This window comes from Panulirus ornatus, chromosome 19 (genome assembly GCF_036320965.1).
Source record: "Panulirus ornatus isolate Po-2019 chromosome 19, ASM3632096v1, whole genome shotgun sequence".
NCBI lineage: Eukaryota > Metazoa > Arthropoda > Malacostraca > Decapoda > Palinuridae > Panulirus > Panulirus ornatus.
Window position 1 is genome coordinate 61,520,907 of NC_092242.1, and position 19,022 is coordinate 61,539,928.

General features: G+C 46.3%; 1 protein-coding gene across 2 annotated transcripts in view; it reads right to left on the reverse strand.

Annotated features, from left to right (window-relative positions):
- The window catches only part of LOC139755567 (uncharacterized), a 66,403-nt gene that overhangs the window by 5,113 nt on the left and 42,268 nt on the right, over positions 1–19,022 (reverse strand). For both annotated transcript variants that reach the window (XM_071674042.1, XM_071674041.1), the window contains 2 exons: positions 2,019–2,156; positions 1,131–1,249 (listed from right to left, as the gene is read on the reverse strand). In XM_071674042.1, coding sequence (XP_071530143.1) covers positions 1,131–1,249; positions 2,019–2,156 — 257 coding nt within the window. The remainder of the gene's footprint in view (positions 1–1,130; positions 1,250–2,018; positions 2,157–19,022) is intronic.

A 19,022-nucleotide genomic window follows, 5' to 3' on the forward strand; every position in this document is an offset into this window, starting at 1 on the left:
TGGAAAAGGGATCCAAAAAACCCCCCGACCCTCAAGGACACAGACTCCCAGGCTCAGGGCCTTCGAATTACACGCGCCGTCCAATGGGGGATTTTTTTTTCTTCCTCCCTCGGGTCGGCGCGCGACGTACCTTGAGCAGCCATGCCAGCACACACACCGCGTCATGACCGCGGACAAGGGACCAGTTCTGGTGGGGGGGGCGGGGAGAAATCTGCCAGATGCCCCCACCGTCACCAGATGCTCTCAAGACCCATCCCGCTTGACATTTCCACGACGCTCGGTCCTCCCACACCTGGCTGGATGACAATTACCTGGGCCGCTGTTCCTTCAAAACCCATACTTCTCAGGTCTTCACAATGGTCAATATTCCTCAGACCATTCCTCTGATATTTCCAGTTATTATGAGCCTCCCCCACCACGCCAGGTGCTCACAGCCCAACCCACTCACTGTTTCCGGAGTTAATATGACATTCCGACGAGAGCGACCTTGCTGGGGACCTGCGTGTGAAACGTCTCCGCAACTTCTGTGAAATTTCAACAGCGTCTAAATATCCCCAAGGCCCTCCCAGATGTCTCACCCACGGGGCTCCGTTCTTCCCGGAACCAGGGCCACCCTTGCCTCGTCCTCCGCCAACCGACGTCCCGACAGGACCCCGTCCCAAGTGTCGTAATAAGGGCCATACGTTTCCCCTGAAGCAGGAGTCATTAAGCTAGGTACCTGAGCCGAGAGCCTTATATGGCAGTGATCCATTACCCTCACACGGATACTGCTCTGTCCACTGGCAGCATTATATACACACACACACACAAACAACCCCGTATTTCCGTCTGTTTCTGGAGGAATCAGTGAATTTCTAGATTATCTTACTCGCTACTGTTCTCTCTGTCATTACTCAAGTCTCCATTCCTGTCGTTGTGCAATTGTTATCTACATCTACTCAAGACGAAAGAAAGAATCAAGGTGAATAAAACCTCATCGAGAATTGCTTCGAGATGAGGAAGAAGTACTTTGAAGTACTGTGGTGGTGGTGGTGTATGTGTTGGTGATGTTGCTGGATCTAGTAATGACTCTGGTTGTGGTGTTGGTGTTCGTGGTGGTGATGACCCAGCCCAGGGCCCTCCTGCCTCACCTGTGTGGGTTCGAGCGTGGATGCGGAGGTTCTCTTGTCGACTGAACCGCTTGTCACACTGGCCACACACGTAAGGCCGCTCGTTAGTGTGCGTCCGGATGTGGATGAGCATCTTGTACCTGTGTGGAGTAGGTGGATGAGCATTTCGTACCTACTTGGAGTAGCTGGAGGATATAGCAACAGCGGATCATGCCTCATTACTTAATGGATTCTAGACAGTGAACTCTGTACATACTTATGCACATACAAAACACACACACACACACACACACACACACACACACACACACACACACACACACACACACACACACACCACAGTATTAGATCTTACAGATACACCTAAATATCAATCAATATTAACCTTTAACCAGACCATCTTGGGAATGTCACCACATACTCAAAATCATCCTGAACATAAGCAGACTTTAATAGTCCAGAGGTACTTTTCTTGCAGATTTTCTGAACATAAGCTCCCTTCGCTGACTCACACAAAGTATCCTCACTGACTGACACAAACTCCCCTCACTAACTCATACAAACTCCCTGCACTGACTCACACGAACTCCCCTCGCTGACTATTCACGATGACACCTCTCTCCACTGGGGGTCTGACGCACGTCTCTGGTGAAAAGGAGGTTAGTTAGTCTCGCCTGCAAGAGCCCTCAAGGATACTCTCGTATCATACAACTCCTTACTACTTACTGACGTTCCTATTCGTGTGTCTCAGATCACTAAAGGTCTCTCAGTACTGCCTGGTATGTTAGGGATCTCCCAGCGTTAAAGTCTCTCGACGCGTTCACACGGACGCTCACTGAAGCTTCGTCCCTGCTTCCCACACTCATCCACCCCAGAGCTACTGCTGGGTGAAGCAGGGGCGGTACGTACCTGGCGTTGAAGCCCTTGGTCCGGGAGCAGCCATGCCAGAAACAGAAGAAGGCCCCGTGCTGGGAAGTGACGTGCGCCGCCGTCAGGTGAGACACGAGGTCGTCCAGGGTGTCGAACCCTAGCCCGCAGCCGACCCATCTGGGGGAAGAGGGAGGGAGTGGTTACAGTCTTGTGGTGTGGAGGTAAGGGAGGGAGTGGTTACAGTCTTTTGGTGTGGGGGTGAGGGAGGGAGTGGTTACAGTCTTGTGGTGTGGGAGGTGAGGGAGGGAGCGGTTACAGTCTTGTGGTGTGGAGGTGAGGGAGGGAGGAATGCAGGCAGGGGAGTAGAAGATGGGAAGGTAGTGATCATGATGATGATGATGACGACTATAGTGGTATGTGCATCACTACAGTAAACAGATAATAATACATCATAGCCGATAAATGTGACCTCTCGCTCACTAAGGGTCATGTCCCTGACCTCTGCCTTGACCCAGACATGTCTTTCGAAAGTCCCTATTTCTCTAAGTTTACATTAAAAAAAACATTTGTTTCAGTTACGGTAAAGGACAGACAACAGGGGGTAGGCGGAGGCAGACGTGAGCGTATAGTGGGTACAGTGCATCTACATGGGAGGGTGAGAGGTCCCTGGGGGGTCTCAGTGGGGACACAGAGGAACCCATCCCGTCGGAAGAATGATGGTCAGAGGACATGTAAACACGAGGCGTTTACACAATATTACGGTAATATGGAATACAAGTCGTACTGGGGACAGACTCTCACAGGTTTTATGTTTCAGTGAGGAGGGTTCGACCATGTCAGGTGACAGCTTATAGTGAGGGGTGACCCCCAGGAACATGTTATGCACTTCTGGTGGTGTGTAACCTGCCTGTGAAGGTACAGTCGCGTACTGTATCCTGTTGGAGGAATGAGGAATAATCTGCTTCAGCATCTTGATCTGTCCTCACAACCAGACTAACGCTTACACTTACCAGACTATTCTCTTACATTGTTATTCCCCACAAGTTAACCCACCTCACTCCATAACCCACCTCACTCCATAACCCACCTCACTCCATAACCCACCTCACTCCATTCATCAACCTCAGGTATTTCACATCCAGCACACGTCCACCTTCTACCCTTCTTTTGTAGTTTGACACCCAACACTCCCTCCCACAGTGACTGTCAGAACCAATATACTGTCATAATTACCTATCTCTACTCTCCTGGTGGGAATGAGGAACTTCCCATTTATTCTATAGATTCTATGCACCGTCCACAAAGGCTTAATGCCACATAGACTCCACACTTTCTTTATGTATTGATCACACAAATTCTTGTCGAGGCCAAAGACCATGAAGACGACCCCCAAGCCCCAGTGGCCAATCCGAGCCACACAGAGCTTTACACACGAGTGCAAACTACTGACGGAGGTTCTCCCTCGTGGTCGCCTATCTCAACCATCAAGGGTTCTCCTGTGCTATCTACAGTTCGAGGGACACAGTGCCCCTATATCTCGAGACTTGAATGGGCTGCACTCACACTCGACCGCCGGGTATCCTACACATGGTGACTGAAATTCCACGGTCCTATCTGCATGGGAGAGAGAGAGAGAGAGAGAGAGAGAGAGAGAGAGAGAGAGAGAGAGAGAGAGAGAGAGAGAGATCCTTTCACCGCTGTAATTAAGACGAGAACGCCATAATAAATCAGTTCCCGGGTGGGGTTTCGACCCCGGGGCCACCAAGCTCCACCACCCACTCTCCACGTTAAGTCTCGCCCGTGATAGCCACCCGTCGCTTCCACGTTAACACAAACAATTCTTCCCTCTTTTTTTCCCCCCTCACACACTTGGGTCATCACACAAAACCCTCCTCGAGGTTCATCTCTGTTATCTATCACTTCACAGAACACATAATGGTTCTCACGTCATCACCCATCAGATAACGAAATGTGTTCTTCATGTGTCGTAAATTCTACTCACCTAATCATACAGACGTGTTCGTAATTTCGTCAAGGTTTCATTGTAGCCTTAGTGTTGATAGTTCACTGTATGCAGGGACGTTATGAATGAAATTGTCTGATCCTTGTTGTGGCCAACACATTATATATGCAAACTGCCCAGACCTTGTTTCACACAATACATGGATGATAGTATAGTTTGTATCTTTGCATAATTACCTATTTTTCGACCATGCAGGAAGGGAGTTCTATACTCATGGGGACCCATCGCTTGAATATTCTCAGGTTTATGAGCTGACTGCATTAGTTCACTCCATTCAAGTTATGCCGTCTGGTTGTTCTATCCATGTATTCTTAGAAAAAAAAAGGTCTGTCTACATTATCAATCTGGTTTAGAAATCTAAAGGTTGTGATCAGGTCACTCCTCATACAACTCTCTTCCAAGATGGACAAATTTAAGACTTCTAGCCTTAAATGCTTTCTGGCGGTCCAGACATGGACAATCCACCGAGCCTTCCCCTTCTCGTCCAGAACAGAGCCCACCCTCTCATAGAAATCTAAGAGGTTTGTTACGTACACTTCCTCCTCTCACCTAAAACCATGATGTTGCATAGCTAAGGAATCTTTCCTGTGTAGAAAGTCAGCCAGTTCCTTCCCATCTATCTCTATAAAACCTGACACACACACTTAATCACTTGAGTTCGGGAGAGGGAACAAAGGGGTGTGGGAGAGGGAACAAAGGGGTGTGGGAGAGGGAACAAAGGGGTGTGGGAGAGGGAACAAAGGGGTGTGGGAGAGGGAACAAAGGGGTGTGGGAGAGGGAACAAAGGGGTGTGGGAGAGGGAACAAAGGGGTGTGGGAGAGGGAACAAAGGGGTGTGGGAGAGGGAACAAAGGGGTGTGGGAGAGGGAACAAAGGGGTGTGGGAGAGGGAACAAAGGGGTGTGGGAGAGGGAACAAAGGGGTGTGGGAGAGGGAACAAAGGGGTGTGGGAGAGGGAACAAAGGGGTGTGGGAGAGGGAACAAAGGGGTGTGGGAGAGGGAACAAAGGGGTGTGGGAGAGGGAACAAAGGGGTGTGGGAGAGGGAACAAAGGGGTGTGGGAGAGGGAACAAAGGGGTGTGGGAGAGGGAACAAAGGGGTGTGGGAGAGGGAACAAAGGGGTGTGGGAGAGGGAACAAAGGGGTGTGGGAGAGGGAACAAAGGGGTGTGGGAGAGGGAACAAAGGGGTGTGGGAGAGGGAACAAAGGGGTGTGGGAGAGGGAACAAAGGGGTGTGGGAGAGGGAACAAAGGGGTGTGGGAGAGGGAACAAAGGGGTGTGGGAGAGGGAACAAAGGGGTGTGGGAGAGGGAACAAAGGGGTGTGGGAGAGGGAACAAAGGGGTGTGGGAGAGGGAACAAAGGGGTGTGGGAGAGGGAACAAAGGGGTGTGGGAGAGGGAACAAAGGGGTGTGGGAGAGGGAACAAAGGGGTGTGGGAGAGGGAACAAAGGGGTGTGGGAGAGGGAACAAAGGGGTGTGGGAGAGGGAACAAAGGGGTGTGGGAGAGGGAACAAAGGGGTGTGGGAGAGGGAACAAAGGGGTGTGGGAGAGGGAACAAAGGGGTGTGGGAGAGGGAACAAAGGGGTGTGGGAGAGGGAACAAAGGGGTGTGGGAGAGGGAACAAAGGGGTGTGGGAGAGGGAACAAAGGGGTGTGGGAGAGGGAACAAAGGGGTGTGGGAGAGGGAACAAAGGGGTGTGGGAGAGGGAACAAAGGGGTGTGGGAGAGGGAACAAAGGGGTGTGGGAGAGGGAACAAAGGGGTGTGGGAGAGGGAACAAAGGGGTGTGGGAGAGGGAACAAAGGGGTGTGGGAGAGGGAACAAAGGGGTGTGGGAGAGGGAACAAAGGGGTGTGGGAGAGGGAACAAAGGGGTGTGGGAGAGGGAACAAAGGGGTGTGGGAGAGGGAACAAAGGGGTGTGGGAGAGGGAACAAAGGGGTGTGGGAGAGGGAACAAAGGGGTGTGGGAGAGGGAACAAAGGGGTGTGGGAGAGGGAACAAAGGGGTGTGGGAGAGGGAACAAAGGGGTGTGGGAGAGGGAACAAAGGGGTGTGGGAGAGGGAACAAAGGGGTGTGGGAGAGGGAACAAAGGGGTGTGGGAGAGGGAACAAAGGGGTGTGGGAGAGGGAACAAAGGGGTGTGGGAGAGGGAACAAAGGGGTGTGGGAGAGGGAACAAAGGGGTGTGGGAGAGGGAACAAAGGGGTGTGGGAGAGGGAACAAAGGGGTGTGGGAGAGGGAACAAAGGGGTGTGGGAGAGGGAACAAAGGGGTGTGGGAGAGGGAACAAAGGGGTGTGGGAGAGGGAACAAAGGGGTGTGGGAGAGGGAACAAAGGGGTGTGGGAGAGGGAACAAAGGGGTGTGGGAGAGGGAACAAAGGGGTGTGGGAGAGGGAACAAAGGGGTGTGGGAGAGGGAACAAAGGGGTGTGGGAGAGGGAACAAAGGGGTGTGGGAGAGGGAACAAAGGGGTGTGGGAGAGGGAACAAAGGGGTGTGGGAGAGGGAACAAAGGGGTGTGGGAGAGGGAACAAAGGGGTGTGGGAGAGGGAACAAAGGGGTGTGGGAGAGGGAACAAAGGGGTGTGGGAGAGGGAACAAAGGGGTGTGGGAGAGGGAACAAAGGGGTGTGGGAGAGGGAACAAAGGGGTGTGGGAGAGGGAACAAAGGGGTGTGGGAGAGGGAACAAAGGGGTGTGGGAGAGGGAACAAAGGGGTGTGGGAGAGGGAACAAAGGGGTGTGGGAGAGGGAACAAAGGGGTGTGGGAGAGGGAACAAAGGGGTGTGGGAGAGGGAACAAAGGGGTGTGGGAGAGGGAACAAAGGGGTGTGGGAGAGGGAACAAAGGGGTGTGGGAGAGGGAACAAAGGGGTGTGGGAGAGGGAACAAAGGGGTGTGGGAGAGGGAACAAAGGGGTGTGGGAGAGGGAACAAAGGGGTGTGGGAGAGGGAACAAAGGGGTGTGGGAGAGGGAACAAAGGGGTGTGGGAGAGGGAACAAAGGGGTGTGGGAGAGGGAACAAAGGGGTGTGGGAGAGGGAACAAAGGGGTGTGGGAGAGGGAACAAAGGGGTGTGGGAGAGGGAACAAAGGGGTGTGGGAGAGGGAACAAAGGGGTGTGGGAGAGGGAACAAAGGGGTGTGGGAGAGGGAACAAAGGGGTGTGGGAGAGGGAACAAAGGGGTGTGGGAGAGGGAACAAAGGGGTGTGGGAGAGGGAACAAAGGGGTGTGGGAGAGGGAACAAAGGGGTGTGGGAGAGGGAACAAAGGGGTGTGGGAGAGTGATGAACTCTCTCCCAAAGCAAAATTTCCCCCCCTCTCCCAGCAGGGTATGTGGTGGAGTGAGAGTGCTTAACATCCCTGCTCTCCCAGCAGGGTATGTGATGTAGTGAGAGTACTCAGTACCCCCGCTCTCCCAGCAGGGGTATGTGATGTAGTGAGAGTGTTAATCACCCCCTACTCTCCCGCGTGTGAGTGTGGGTCATATAATCAGGGTCGTGACTCTTACACACTACCGCTGCTTATCTGCAAGCTTAGCTTTGTTGCCGTACCTGCACGCTTAGCTTTGTTGCCGTACCTGCACGCTTAGCTTTGTTGCCGTACCTGCAAGCTTAGCTTTGTTGCCGTACCTGCACGCTTAGCTTTGTTGCCGTACCTGCAAGCTTAGCTTTGTTGCCGTACCTGCAAGCTTAGCTTTGTTGCCGTACCTGCAAGCTTAGCTTTGTTGCCGTACCTGAACGCTTAGCTTTGTTGTCTTATCAGCACGCTTAGCTTTTCTTTCCGTCATTCTTATATTTCCCTTCAGAATAAATTCATCTTGTCTATATTCATTATACATCTTTATTATTCTTTGATAAACTCTCTCATAGCTTTAGTGGTTTCCTTTTTTATTTTTTCCTCCAAACTTAATCTTTTTCTTCTTTTTTTCAACATATCTTTATGTTATCTAACTGGCGCATTGACTATCTCTCTCTCTGCTTCTTATTATTTAATACTAATTCCTCGTTTTTCTCTCTTCCTCTGTATTGTTCTTGTAGTTCTGATGTTCATTTATCTAATGTCTGATTCTGTGTGTTCCTTCCTGCAATTCTTTTATTTTTTTTCTCCTTACGTTGTCCTTATCTTTATCTAAAGAAGTTTAAGCCTCAATAATGGCGTATAAACGTCTCTAAGGAATTCTTTAATATATCCTGAGATGTGTGTGATTATTGTGTACCTGTTATGACCCATTTGTATTGTACAGAGAGGGAGTTCTACACTCATTGGTCCCCATCGCTTGATTTGCTCACACTGTCTATAGGGATCATTATAGATATCTAATGTGTGTGTGCGTGTGTGTGTGTGTGTGTGTGTGTGTGTGTGTGTGTGTGTGTGTGTGTGGCCAGAGATGCCAGTTCTGGATCTGGACTTTGCGCGGCACCCTTCCCCCCTTTGTCTGTATGTTTCTGTATACAGAATTACGAAAAAGATACATCACATTTAAGTCTCATATACGTTGTATATATCATCTGTTTTTAACGCGTTTCTGCGCACGAATTTTAATACTAATCTTACGTTTAAAAGTAAAGTATATGTTCCTCTAATATTCTCCCCAGCGAGTATAGCAAAATAGTACTAAATCTCTTGTCTTAGTATCTAATATCCTTCAGTCACTATCAGACGTCTTTGAACACCTTATCATGTGAAATGGAATCCCACACTGAGGTCGTCCTGGTCACCTCCTGATCCTCGAACCCTTATCATGTGAACTGGAGTCCCACACTGAGGTTGTCCTGATCCTCCTCAGCACCTGCACCTCTACTGAGCTTCACCATCCAGCACCCCTAATGCCCAGCTGGTAGAGGATCCCAGATCCACGAACTGTGAGACACGGTGCTTGACGTCACCACTGTGTGTGTGTGTGTGTGTGTGTGTGTGTGTCATTAGTTCTGCCTGACGTGCACCTTGTGATGTGTCATATTATTCCCTCAGGGAGGTCGGTAAGGCTAGGGCAGGAACGCCACGGGTCATGTGGCTGATGGAGGTGATATCGTCCTCCACTCGTGTATTCTCCCTCCACAGTTACTAACGCGTGGTCAGTATTCCCTCCGCAGTTTCTAACGCGTGGTCAATATTCCCTCCACAGTTACTAACGCGTAGTCAATATTCTAATCACTTTACACTTAAACATTTTCTAATCCAATCTTTCACCTCTTAGAGACATCAACCCATTTTCTCTTTTTTCTTACTGCATGGGATCAAATGCTTCTGCGGTGTTCAGATATATACTATCCCATACACACACTCCCTTCTCTCCTCTGTATGAATTTGATCATTGCTTCGTATAAATGCATCAGGCAGATGATCTATGGTCATCTACTCGTAAGTCCAAACTACACATCACGAGGAATATCTAAGGTAATTAACACATATTGATATATCTTCCATTCTTGTTTTTTTTAGATTATATCCTCCATGATATACTCCTCAACGACACTGAGATGATAGTCTCTATCATCCTCTTCGTGTATAGGAATGATATTCGGGCATTTCCAACCCATCGGGGATCTTAAGGCGTCTAATCGGAACCACCGAATTTGATATCTAAGCTTCAACGAAGCCCGCCAGACACATTCCCTTTCACGAGCCATTGGTATACCTGGTGCGGGGATTATGTCTGGTGTGGAGATCATCGTCTTCAACAGTAACAGTCTTATCCAACTTTTATCCCCTCAGGTGATCATCCACTGCCAGAGGATCTCTTATTCTCACATTCAAACACTGAGTAAGACTTCGTAGTTTCTCATATCACTTGTTTCTTCAACTTTAAGAATATGATCGCTTCTACTCACACTCGCTACTGATCCTTACCAGTCAAGTTATTCCTAATATGTTAACTTCATATAACCTTAAATTCATCTCCAATATATCCCATCACCCTATCACTCCTCCTCAACTCCCTGTCACTCGTCCTCCTCATTGTGTCTATCCTTCTCCTACTCCTCCTCTCCTCCTCACCTCTAGCAAATCAGAGTCGCCCATTAATCATTGTATGGGGGATCTTGTATACCTTCTCTATGACCAGTCTCTCCCCTTTATCCCTCCCTCACCACGTCTCATGTCGAACCATATCTTGTTATCTGTAATATTTCTTGTGGTCTATACCCACAATCCAGACTATAGTCTCCAAAATACTGATTAGACCCAAAAAAATCACTGTATGAACTACACTCATCACTCACAACCCTCCCTCCCATTTCATACTGATTAAGAATGTCCATATATCTATTTTCACATGTTACCCTTTGGTTACCAACCCCGCCAAAAACCTCTCCAATAACCTGGTACAACCCAGTCACTATGTGACCAATCTTACCTAATATCGGTTCCTATCATAACACTCAAATACTGTTGATGTAAACATAATATCAAGCAGCGATAGATGTGTGTGTGTGTGTGTGTGTGTGTGTGTGTGTGTGTGTGTGTGTGTGTGTGTGATCATGTTGATTATGGGAAGAGAATCTTATACTCCTATTATCTCGTCTTATATATATATATATATATATATATATATATATATATATATATTATCCCTGGGGATAGGGGATTAAGAGTACTTCCCACGTATTCCCTGCGTGTCGTAGAAGGCGACTAAAAGGGGAGGGAGCGGGGGGCTGGAAATCCTCCCCTCTCGTTTTTTTTTTTTTTCTTTTTTTTTTTTTTTCCAAAAGAAGGAACAGAGAATTGGGCCAGGTGAGGGTATTCCCTCAAAGGCCCAGTCCTCTGTTCTTAACGCTACCTCGCTAATGCGGGAAATGGCGAATAGTTTGAAAGAAAGAAAGATATATATATATATATATATATATATATATATATATATATATATATATATATATATATATATATATATATATATATATATATATCATCGACCTTAACCATGATGCGAACATAAGTTGACGAGACAAAGCTAGGAAACCGTAAACCTTCAGAGAGCGTAACATGTAGGACAGTACTCGGCATGGGCCACTGCTGGGTAATGGGGAAACGGAGTATCGCATGAAGGCAGAGGGGAAACTGGACCCCGGGCGAGGTACAAACTGCCATCTGATCCAAGTGAGAGTATAAACAGCCGAGATGCTTGTTTGAGGGCAGAGTTGACCTCGGATTGATGGGCAACGCTGCCAAGCTTGTGAGACTGATCGTCCACACAGAGAGAGAGAGAGAGAGAGAGAGAGAGAGAGAGAGAGAGAGAGAGAGAGAGAGAGAGAGAGAGAGAGAGAGAGAGAGAGAGAGAGAGAGAGAGAGAGAAGGGGAGAGGGGGATCTGCCCCGAGGGAGAGTGTGTGGCACAGGAGACTTCTACAACCAGGATCCTCCCCACACTGAACTCCTCCCCAGTACCCACACACACACAAACACACACACACACACACACACACACACACACACACACACACACACACACACACCTCACCTCAGCTGCAGCTATGGAGAGGACGCAATAAACCTCTACAACTCGACGTAGATGAAAAACACCCGAGCATTGACATACCCAAGAACAGCATGAGCGACTTGAGGTGAAACCAAGAGGCACATCTTTAAGGGAAGCACATAAATAAGGTCAGAAATTAGAAGACAAGAGAGGGACACAGGAACGAAAGACATACCCAAGACCTGGACAGAAGCATAGATAAGGAGGACACATGGTTCTCATGGAGCCTCAAAGATCTGAAAGAGGCTCCAGTCATCCTTCGATATATACAGCGAAGAATGCGTAGCTTAGCCAGTTGTCTACATAAACCAACAAACAACACCACTACACACATACACACACACACACACACACACACACACACACACACACACACACACACAATCTGGCCGGATATATACATATATAAATAAAGCATCAAAGATACGTCTCCAGGGAACCACCCGCGCACTATGACAAAACCTCCACCATACACATCTGTACAGTCCCTCATGCCCCGGGTGTGGCTGGCGGCTCCCTTGTATCACTGTGTGCAGTACATCTGGCGTGTTAACAGGACCCCTGTTGACAACGTTTACATCTGGGGTGTCAACTTAGTAGCCTGGAGCCGCTCTTGTGGAGAGATGGTTCTCACCAAGTCCCCACGTACACCAACAGCTCCCCCAGGTGTCCCAGTGTGTTTATATATATATATATATATATGGATCTGTAATGTCACCTGGGTGGTACTGTTATGGGCGTCTTCGTATCTCTCCATATCTCTGCCGCACATCCACCCATCTATCCCTTTTTTCTTCATCTATCTTTTTGCTAGTCTCTCTGTATCATCTTTCTGCCCTGTACTTTGTCTCTGTCTGTCTGTCTGTATATATATATATATATATATATATATATATATATATATATATATATATATATATATATATATATATATATATTTCACATCTACATCCACATTTTGTTGGTGGGTGTAGTTACGTCCACAGTGACTAGCTACGTAGGACTTTACGACTCACATATGAAACATGTAGAGGCACCTAATTACCTTACATTAATTAGCATCAACTACCCATCACGATCGTTCGCATGAAAACTTTGCATCGCACGGGCGAAGTGAGGTCACATCCTCCTCCTAATTTAGTCAATTACACTCACGAGTTATTTTGGTACATGTGCACATTTCTGTGTGTGTGTGTGTGTGTGTGTGTGTGTGTGCATGAATAGACGCACACTCACACACACACAATGCGGTAGCTTGGGAGACTACAGTGGTCTGCATAACAGACGAATATATAAATAAACTTGTAAGACAGTGATAATCCTCTGGGCAGTCAGTGGGGTCCATTATGATCTTGGGTCGCGATGAGTCATTCTCGACAGAAGAAGACCCCCGCTCCGTGACGCCGCATCGGTGTGACGGCTTGTTACGTATGGCCAGGTATTAAAATATCCCTGGAGGTTTAAGGCTCAGAAGAGAAATACTTTTGTGAAAATTCGGACATCAAAGGCATTCGTCAATAGAGGCTTTAGAGGCGCTTACGATAGCGCCAGGGCGAGGGTGGCTACCGACCGACGTGATGCCGGCGAGGTTGGTCCCTCACTCCTCCGCCTCCTCCCTCCGCCTCATCCCTGGCGCAACGCCGCCGTCATGGGCTCCAGCAGGGCGGTCGCTGGTCACCTGCGTTCGCGGGTCACAGGAGACGACGACGCGCGGAGAGGAGGAGGAGGAGGAGGAGGAGGAAACGAGGAGGAGGAGGAGGAGGAGGAGGAGGAAGAGGAGGAAGAAGAGGACGAGGAGGAAGAGGGGGACGAGGAGGAGTAGGGTGGGGAGTTGTAGAACTGCCAACGGCGATAAGCTTGTTACGACAACTACTACAACTGTTGTTCTCACTCTTCCTCCCGAGCCTAACGCTACTTCTACAACTCCGTGCGCGTAGAACGAAGGCTTGTTGACCTCTGGGTCACACAGACTAGCCTCCATAACTTCCTCAAAAACCGAAATTTTTTAGGTTTAAGTGAGATAATGTCGTGGAGTCTCCAGCCATTACCTGGGTCGCCTTACGACCTCGCTCGGGAATGTCTTTTTTCTAGGTTTAGTACCGTGATGTTATGACCACTTATCATTATTATCATTATCATTGTTATTATCATTATCATTATTATCATTAGCATTATTATCATTATTATTATTATTATTATTATTATTATTATTATTATTATTATTACTATTATTATTATTATTATTATTATTATTATTATTATTATTACTATTATTATTATTATTATTATTATTATTATTATTATTATTATTATTATCATTGTTATTAACATTATCATTATTATTATTATTATCATTATTATTATTATCATTATTACTATTACCATTATTATTATCATTATCATTATTATCATTATTAACATTATTATCATTATTATCATTATTATTATCATTATTGTTATCACTATTATCATCATCATTATTATTATCATGATTAGCAATATCATTTTTAGATAAGGGAATGTGTAAGCTACTAGACTCATTTTTACCCGAGGGGAAGCAAGATTCGAGGAGACCTCAGTATTGTTAGTTGGCCAAAAGATACTATAATCGCTAAACCTTATTGGTTAAGGCGTAAAACTTAGCGGGTCTGGCTAATCTAAGGTACATATATAGGTAGAGCACATAAACCTGCTCTCTGTGGTAACTGCAATGAAGTAAGATTTACTGTGGGTTTATCTGATATTTACGATGAATAACAACACGGAACAGTAGTGGCAGCTGTGTGTGTAATCTATATGTAATATTTCAGTCAATAGCGACTGGGGTTTGGAGTGAGAATAGTGACGGGTGTTTGGAGTAAGAATAATGACGGGGAATTGACGGGTGTTTGGAGTAAGATTAATGACGGGGATTTGGAGTAAGAATAGTGACGGGAGTTTGGAGTGAGAATAAAAGATATAAGCTGGAGCGGGAGGTGAACGTCTGAATGCTTAGGAAAAGATATAAGCTGGAGCGGGAGGTGAACGTCTGAATGCTTAGGAAAAGGTTTGTAAAACGTTTTGAGGAAATCATATCGAAAGACCACCTCAGTTATCAGCTTTAGAAAGACAGATAAGCCAATGGTTCCTACGATAAGGCTACCTAGCATCTGGTGGAGGGAGGTGGCTATCCTTAACACCCTCTCACTACGCAGGAGTTGTAGATGTGCTTAGAGACACTGTCCCGTATATGTGTTAGGAACTAGAATTGCGACGGCCGACGGGGCTATCACTTGTCGGGAGGGACCGAAGCCACCGCCTGTGGGGTAGGTACTCTCAGCCACCGCCTGTAGGGGGAGATACCTCAGCCACTGCCTGTAGGGGGAGGTACCTCAGCCACCGCCTGTGGGGGGAGGTACCTCAGCCACCGCCTGTGGGGGAGATACTCTCAGCCACCGCCTGTAGGGGGAGGTACCTCAGCCACTGCCTGTAGGGGGAGGTACCTCAGCCACCGCCTGTGGGGGGAGGCAGGCACCTCAGCCACCGCCCGTGGGGACATACCTCTATTGGCTACTGATATGATCACATGTTGTGACTTTCTACTCGTAGGATTCTTGAGTACTTGTGTTCAATGTACTAAGTACTACGGGCGGTGTATCTTCCGCGGGTATCTTTGCCATTCATCAAGGTTTTCGCCTCCTACTACACAGTGGTGACAGTTTTTTTTCTGTAGCACGTCTGTGATGAATGGCCAAAGTCACGTCTTGTATCGTCAGTACTCTATTTGGCAATGGCCACAGGAAGGAATAGGCCACAGCAAGGACCAGGGTAATGATACAGGAACAGGCCACAGCAAGGACCAGGGTAATGATACAGGAACAGGCCACAGCAAGGACCAGGGCAATGATACAAGAGTTATATCGGTGGACCATTAACGCCAACGGTAGGTACTAGTAACTATGTGAGGACTCACAGTCTGTTGCTCCTCTGCAATTGATACCTACATGACCCACGGTGGTGTTGGCAGAGTCCTCCTGGGCATAGCAGGAAGCAGAGGAATCAAGATCGACGAGAGGAGTGAACAAGGTTCACGTATGTTATCTGATCAACTGGCTCACTTGTGGCTGACAAGATGAGGAATGTTGTCAGATGACCTGAGGGAAATGATTCCTTTTTGAGTCACTTGTCGCGCTCCTCCAGGGGGGAAAGTTTTCCATCATAGTTGATTTACTCACAGGATCTGAGCACCCGCAGGAATAAATGGAGAATCATTGATTCTTCATGACAGAGTTTATATTGTCGTCGTGATGGTTCGTACGGCAAGCAGTCACTGTAGTGCACACCTACACCGTGAGTGACTTCGTCTATCTCCCCGACAGTTCTGGTAACAATTAGCGTCTTAACATCTCAGGTGGTTCGGGTGAGTTGGCCACTTGTCATGATCAACTGTCACGCTCACTTTAACATGAAAGGCGACACCAATCCATTACATAAGAATTAATGACTCACTTTTATCACATTAAATGGCGGGAAGACCTTTCGAGGAAAAAGGGTGTCGGTGCCAACCATAGTTTCTCGTCGACAGGAAAAAGACGCGAGGGGGTCTGATCCCAAGAGGCAAAATATTCCTAGTTGAAGTTGCCACATGACTAAACCATCAGTTGAAACGCCACGATCAGTATGCATGGTCTGCGTTCTTTGATTAACTTGTTCAGTTTCTACAAACGCGGGGGTCATACCAAGAGACATGTAGAAACGATCAAATGAGCGACCTCGCATCAGTCTGTCGCAGAATCCTTGAAGAATGCAACAGTCTAAATTTATGGTCCACGAACCCAACCCCGTCTTCATGCTCCACTAATCCAACATTATCTTTATAATCCATGAATGTAACGTAGTTCTAATGGTTCTTCAATCCAAAAAAATGTTCTTGTGGTTTATAACATTTGTTCGTCTGTCCTGAACAGTGTGTAAACGCATTGATTTAACGTCGAAAAATAAAAATGGTCACGAGTGTTGAAGATGGTATCTCTAGCAGGTCTTGCTTAAGTGTCAGCACTGGTAAAGATTAGCCTCTGCTAGTATCTCATGGAATGTCATAACTATTTCCTTTCAGAGACATCTAAAGACTTTCAACATCTTATATACGCATCAGGTGCGGGGTGTGTGTGGCCCTACTGACTGTCCAAGGACTTTAGAAAGCACATTAGCCAACGAGAATGACAAATTCTTCAGTCTTCCTTTCTTCTTTCAACCTCATTCTCCGTCATACGAGTCTTGCCCATCATCTCTATACAACTTTAGATGATACTCTCAGTATCATAAACCTGTTATAAGCCCTGCTGTCATTGCATTACTACTAACCGTATTTCTCTTGTTAATCGTATTATTTAACCGTATTTCTCTTTGCTGTGAATCTGTACTGCTGTCTCTTACTGCACTTGATCTGGTTGATTCTACCATTGCTGCGAATAATTTCTGTTACCACTACTGCATCTATTACTACTATTACTACTACTGGTATTACTACTGTTATCACTAATAGTACTACTGCTACTACTACTACTACTACTACTACTACTACTGCTTCTATTACTTCCACTCCTGCTAGAGTACAACAATTGCTATAAGCTACGCTCACTACAGATTTGATTGTTTCCTGTGTTGGGACTAAATAGATTCTACCAGTACTTATCAATAACTCTTCATCATAGTCTATCTCTATGGTGCTGTGTGTAAATAAGTAAATGAACAAATAGATAATGGTTTACTGGATTTAGGCAGCTGTTGGGCTGAAAATACACTGTTCAGGTATTATATTATTACAGCAGTGGGAGGTCATGATTGTTAACTGATTTAAACAAGCGCTTTTAAGATTAGGGTGAGGTGGATTTCCACACTTTGGATAAGGATATGTGTGAGGTACATTCACTGTGTGTGTGTGTGTGTGTGTGTGTGTGTGTGTGTGTGTGTGTGTGTGTGTGTGTGAATCTAACTTTTGGCATCATCACCCGTTATGGCTAAGTTAGATGTCTGTGGCTATCGAGGGTGTATTGATGGGTCTGCAGTAATGATGGCCTTAGCAGAGAAGATGAGGGGTGTAGTTGAGCATAGTCATGATGGCCATTGCAATGAAGATAAGGGTGGGATGAAGAAGAATATAGTGAACACAAAGTGATCCGATTTAGATTGGTGAGAATGGGGGGTTTAGTGGAGACGAAGGTGTAGTGAAGATGAAGGCGCGGTGAAGATGAAGGGGAAGAGAAGATGAAGGTGAAGTGAAGATAAGAATGTGATGAAAATGAGTTTGTAGTCGGCATAAGGGTATGGTAATGATTAGGTTGTAGTGAAGGTACGGTGTAGTTAAGATATGGATGCAATGTAGTGAAGACAGAAGTTAGTGAATATTAGGATGTATTGAAGATGTAGTTTAGCGAGGATGAGTTTGTAAGTCAGAGGGTCATTGGCATGATTCTCACATTGAACCTAGCTTAGATAAGGAGACTGTGAAGGTGAGGATGTAGCTAAGATTAGAATGAACATAAAACATGCTAGTCTCCACGCCAGCCTAGAACCTACTTTGGGGAAGATAAGGGTTTTGTGATTATGAGGGTGTAGTGAAGATAAGGAGGTCGTGCAGATGAAGATATAATGAAAATGAGATTGCACTTAGGATGTTAAGTTTGTGAGATAAGGGTGTTATGACGAGATAGGTTAGTGATGATGAGGATATGATGGGCCATTTTTTTTGTTGTTCTGATCCACAAAATGATCCAAGCTCGGTTCAGTGATGGCTACAGACTGACTAACGATGCAAGTGATGGAAATAGTCATAAATGTATCAACAGCAACAAAGACAGTGTCCATAAGGCTAATGATGCTAATTATCATTATATTCGTTATCATTATGACATCATCACTGTAGAAATGATTGAAGCTATGATCATGGACGACCAAATGATGATAATGATAATGATACTAAATATTAGTAACTGTTGATATCATGATAACTGTGATGATGGTTTTGATAACAAATGATGAGAACTATCATCTATAATCAAATGAGTAATGATATCAATAACATTACACTTCTACGCCTACAAAATGATCTTCAGTTGCCACTGCTCTGGGAACATCCAGCAAGCATTCTAAAAACTTCCACAACAACTGTTGCTTCTACTTCCTACTAGTATTAACACTACAGCTCCTTCCTCTACCACTACCGCGACCAATACAACATCAACAGCAACTGCTGCTGCCACTACTACTACTACTATTACTACTACTACTACTACTACTACTGCTACTATTACTTCTACCAATACTACTACTACTACTACCACAACCACTACTACTTCTACTACTACTACTACTACTACTACTACTTCTACTACTACTACTATTACTACTACTACTACTTCTACTACTACTACTACTACTACTACTACTACTACTACTGCTACTACTACTACTACTACTACTACTACTACTACTGCTGCTACTACTACTACTACTACTACTACTACTACTACTACTACTACTACTGCTGCTACTACTACTACTACTACTACTACTACTACTACTACT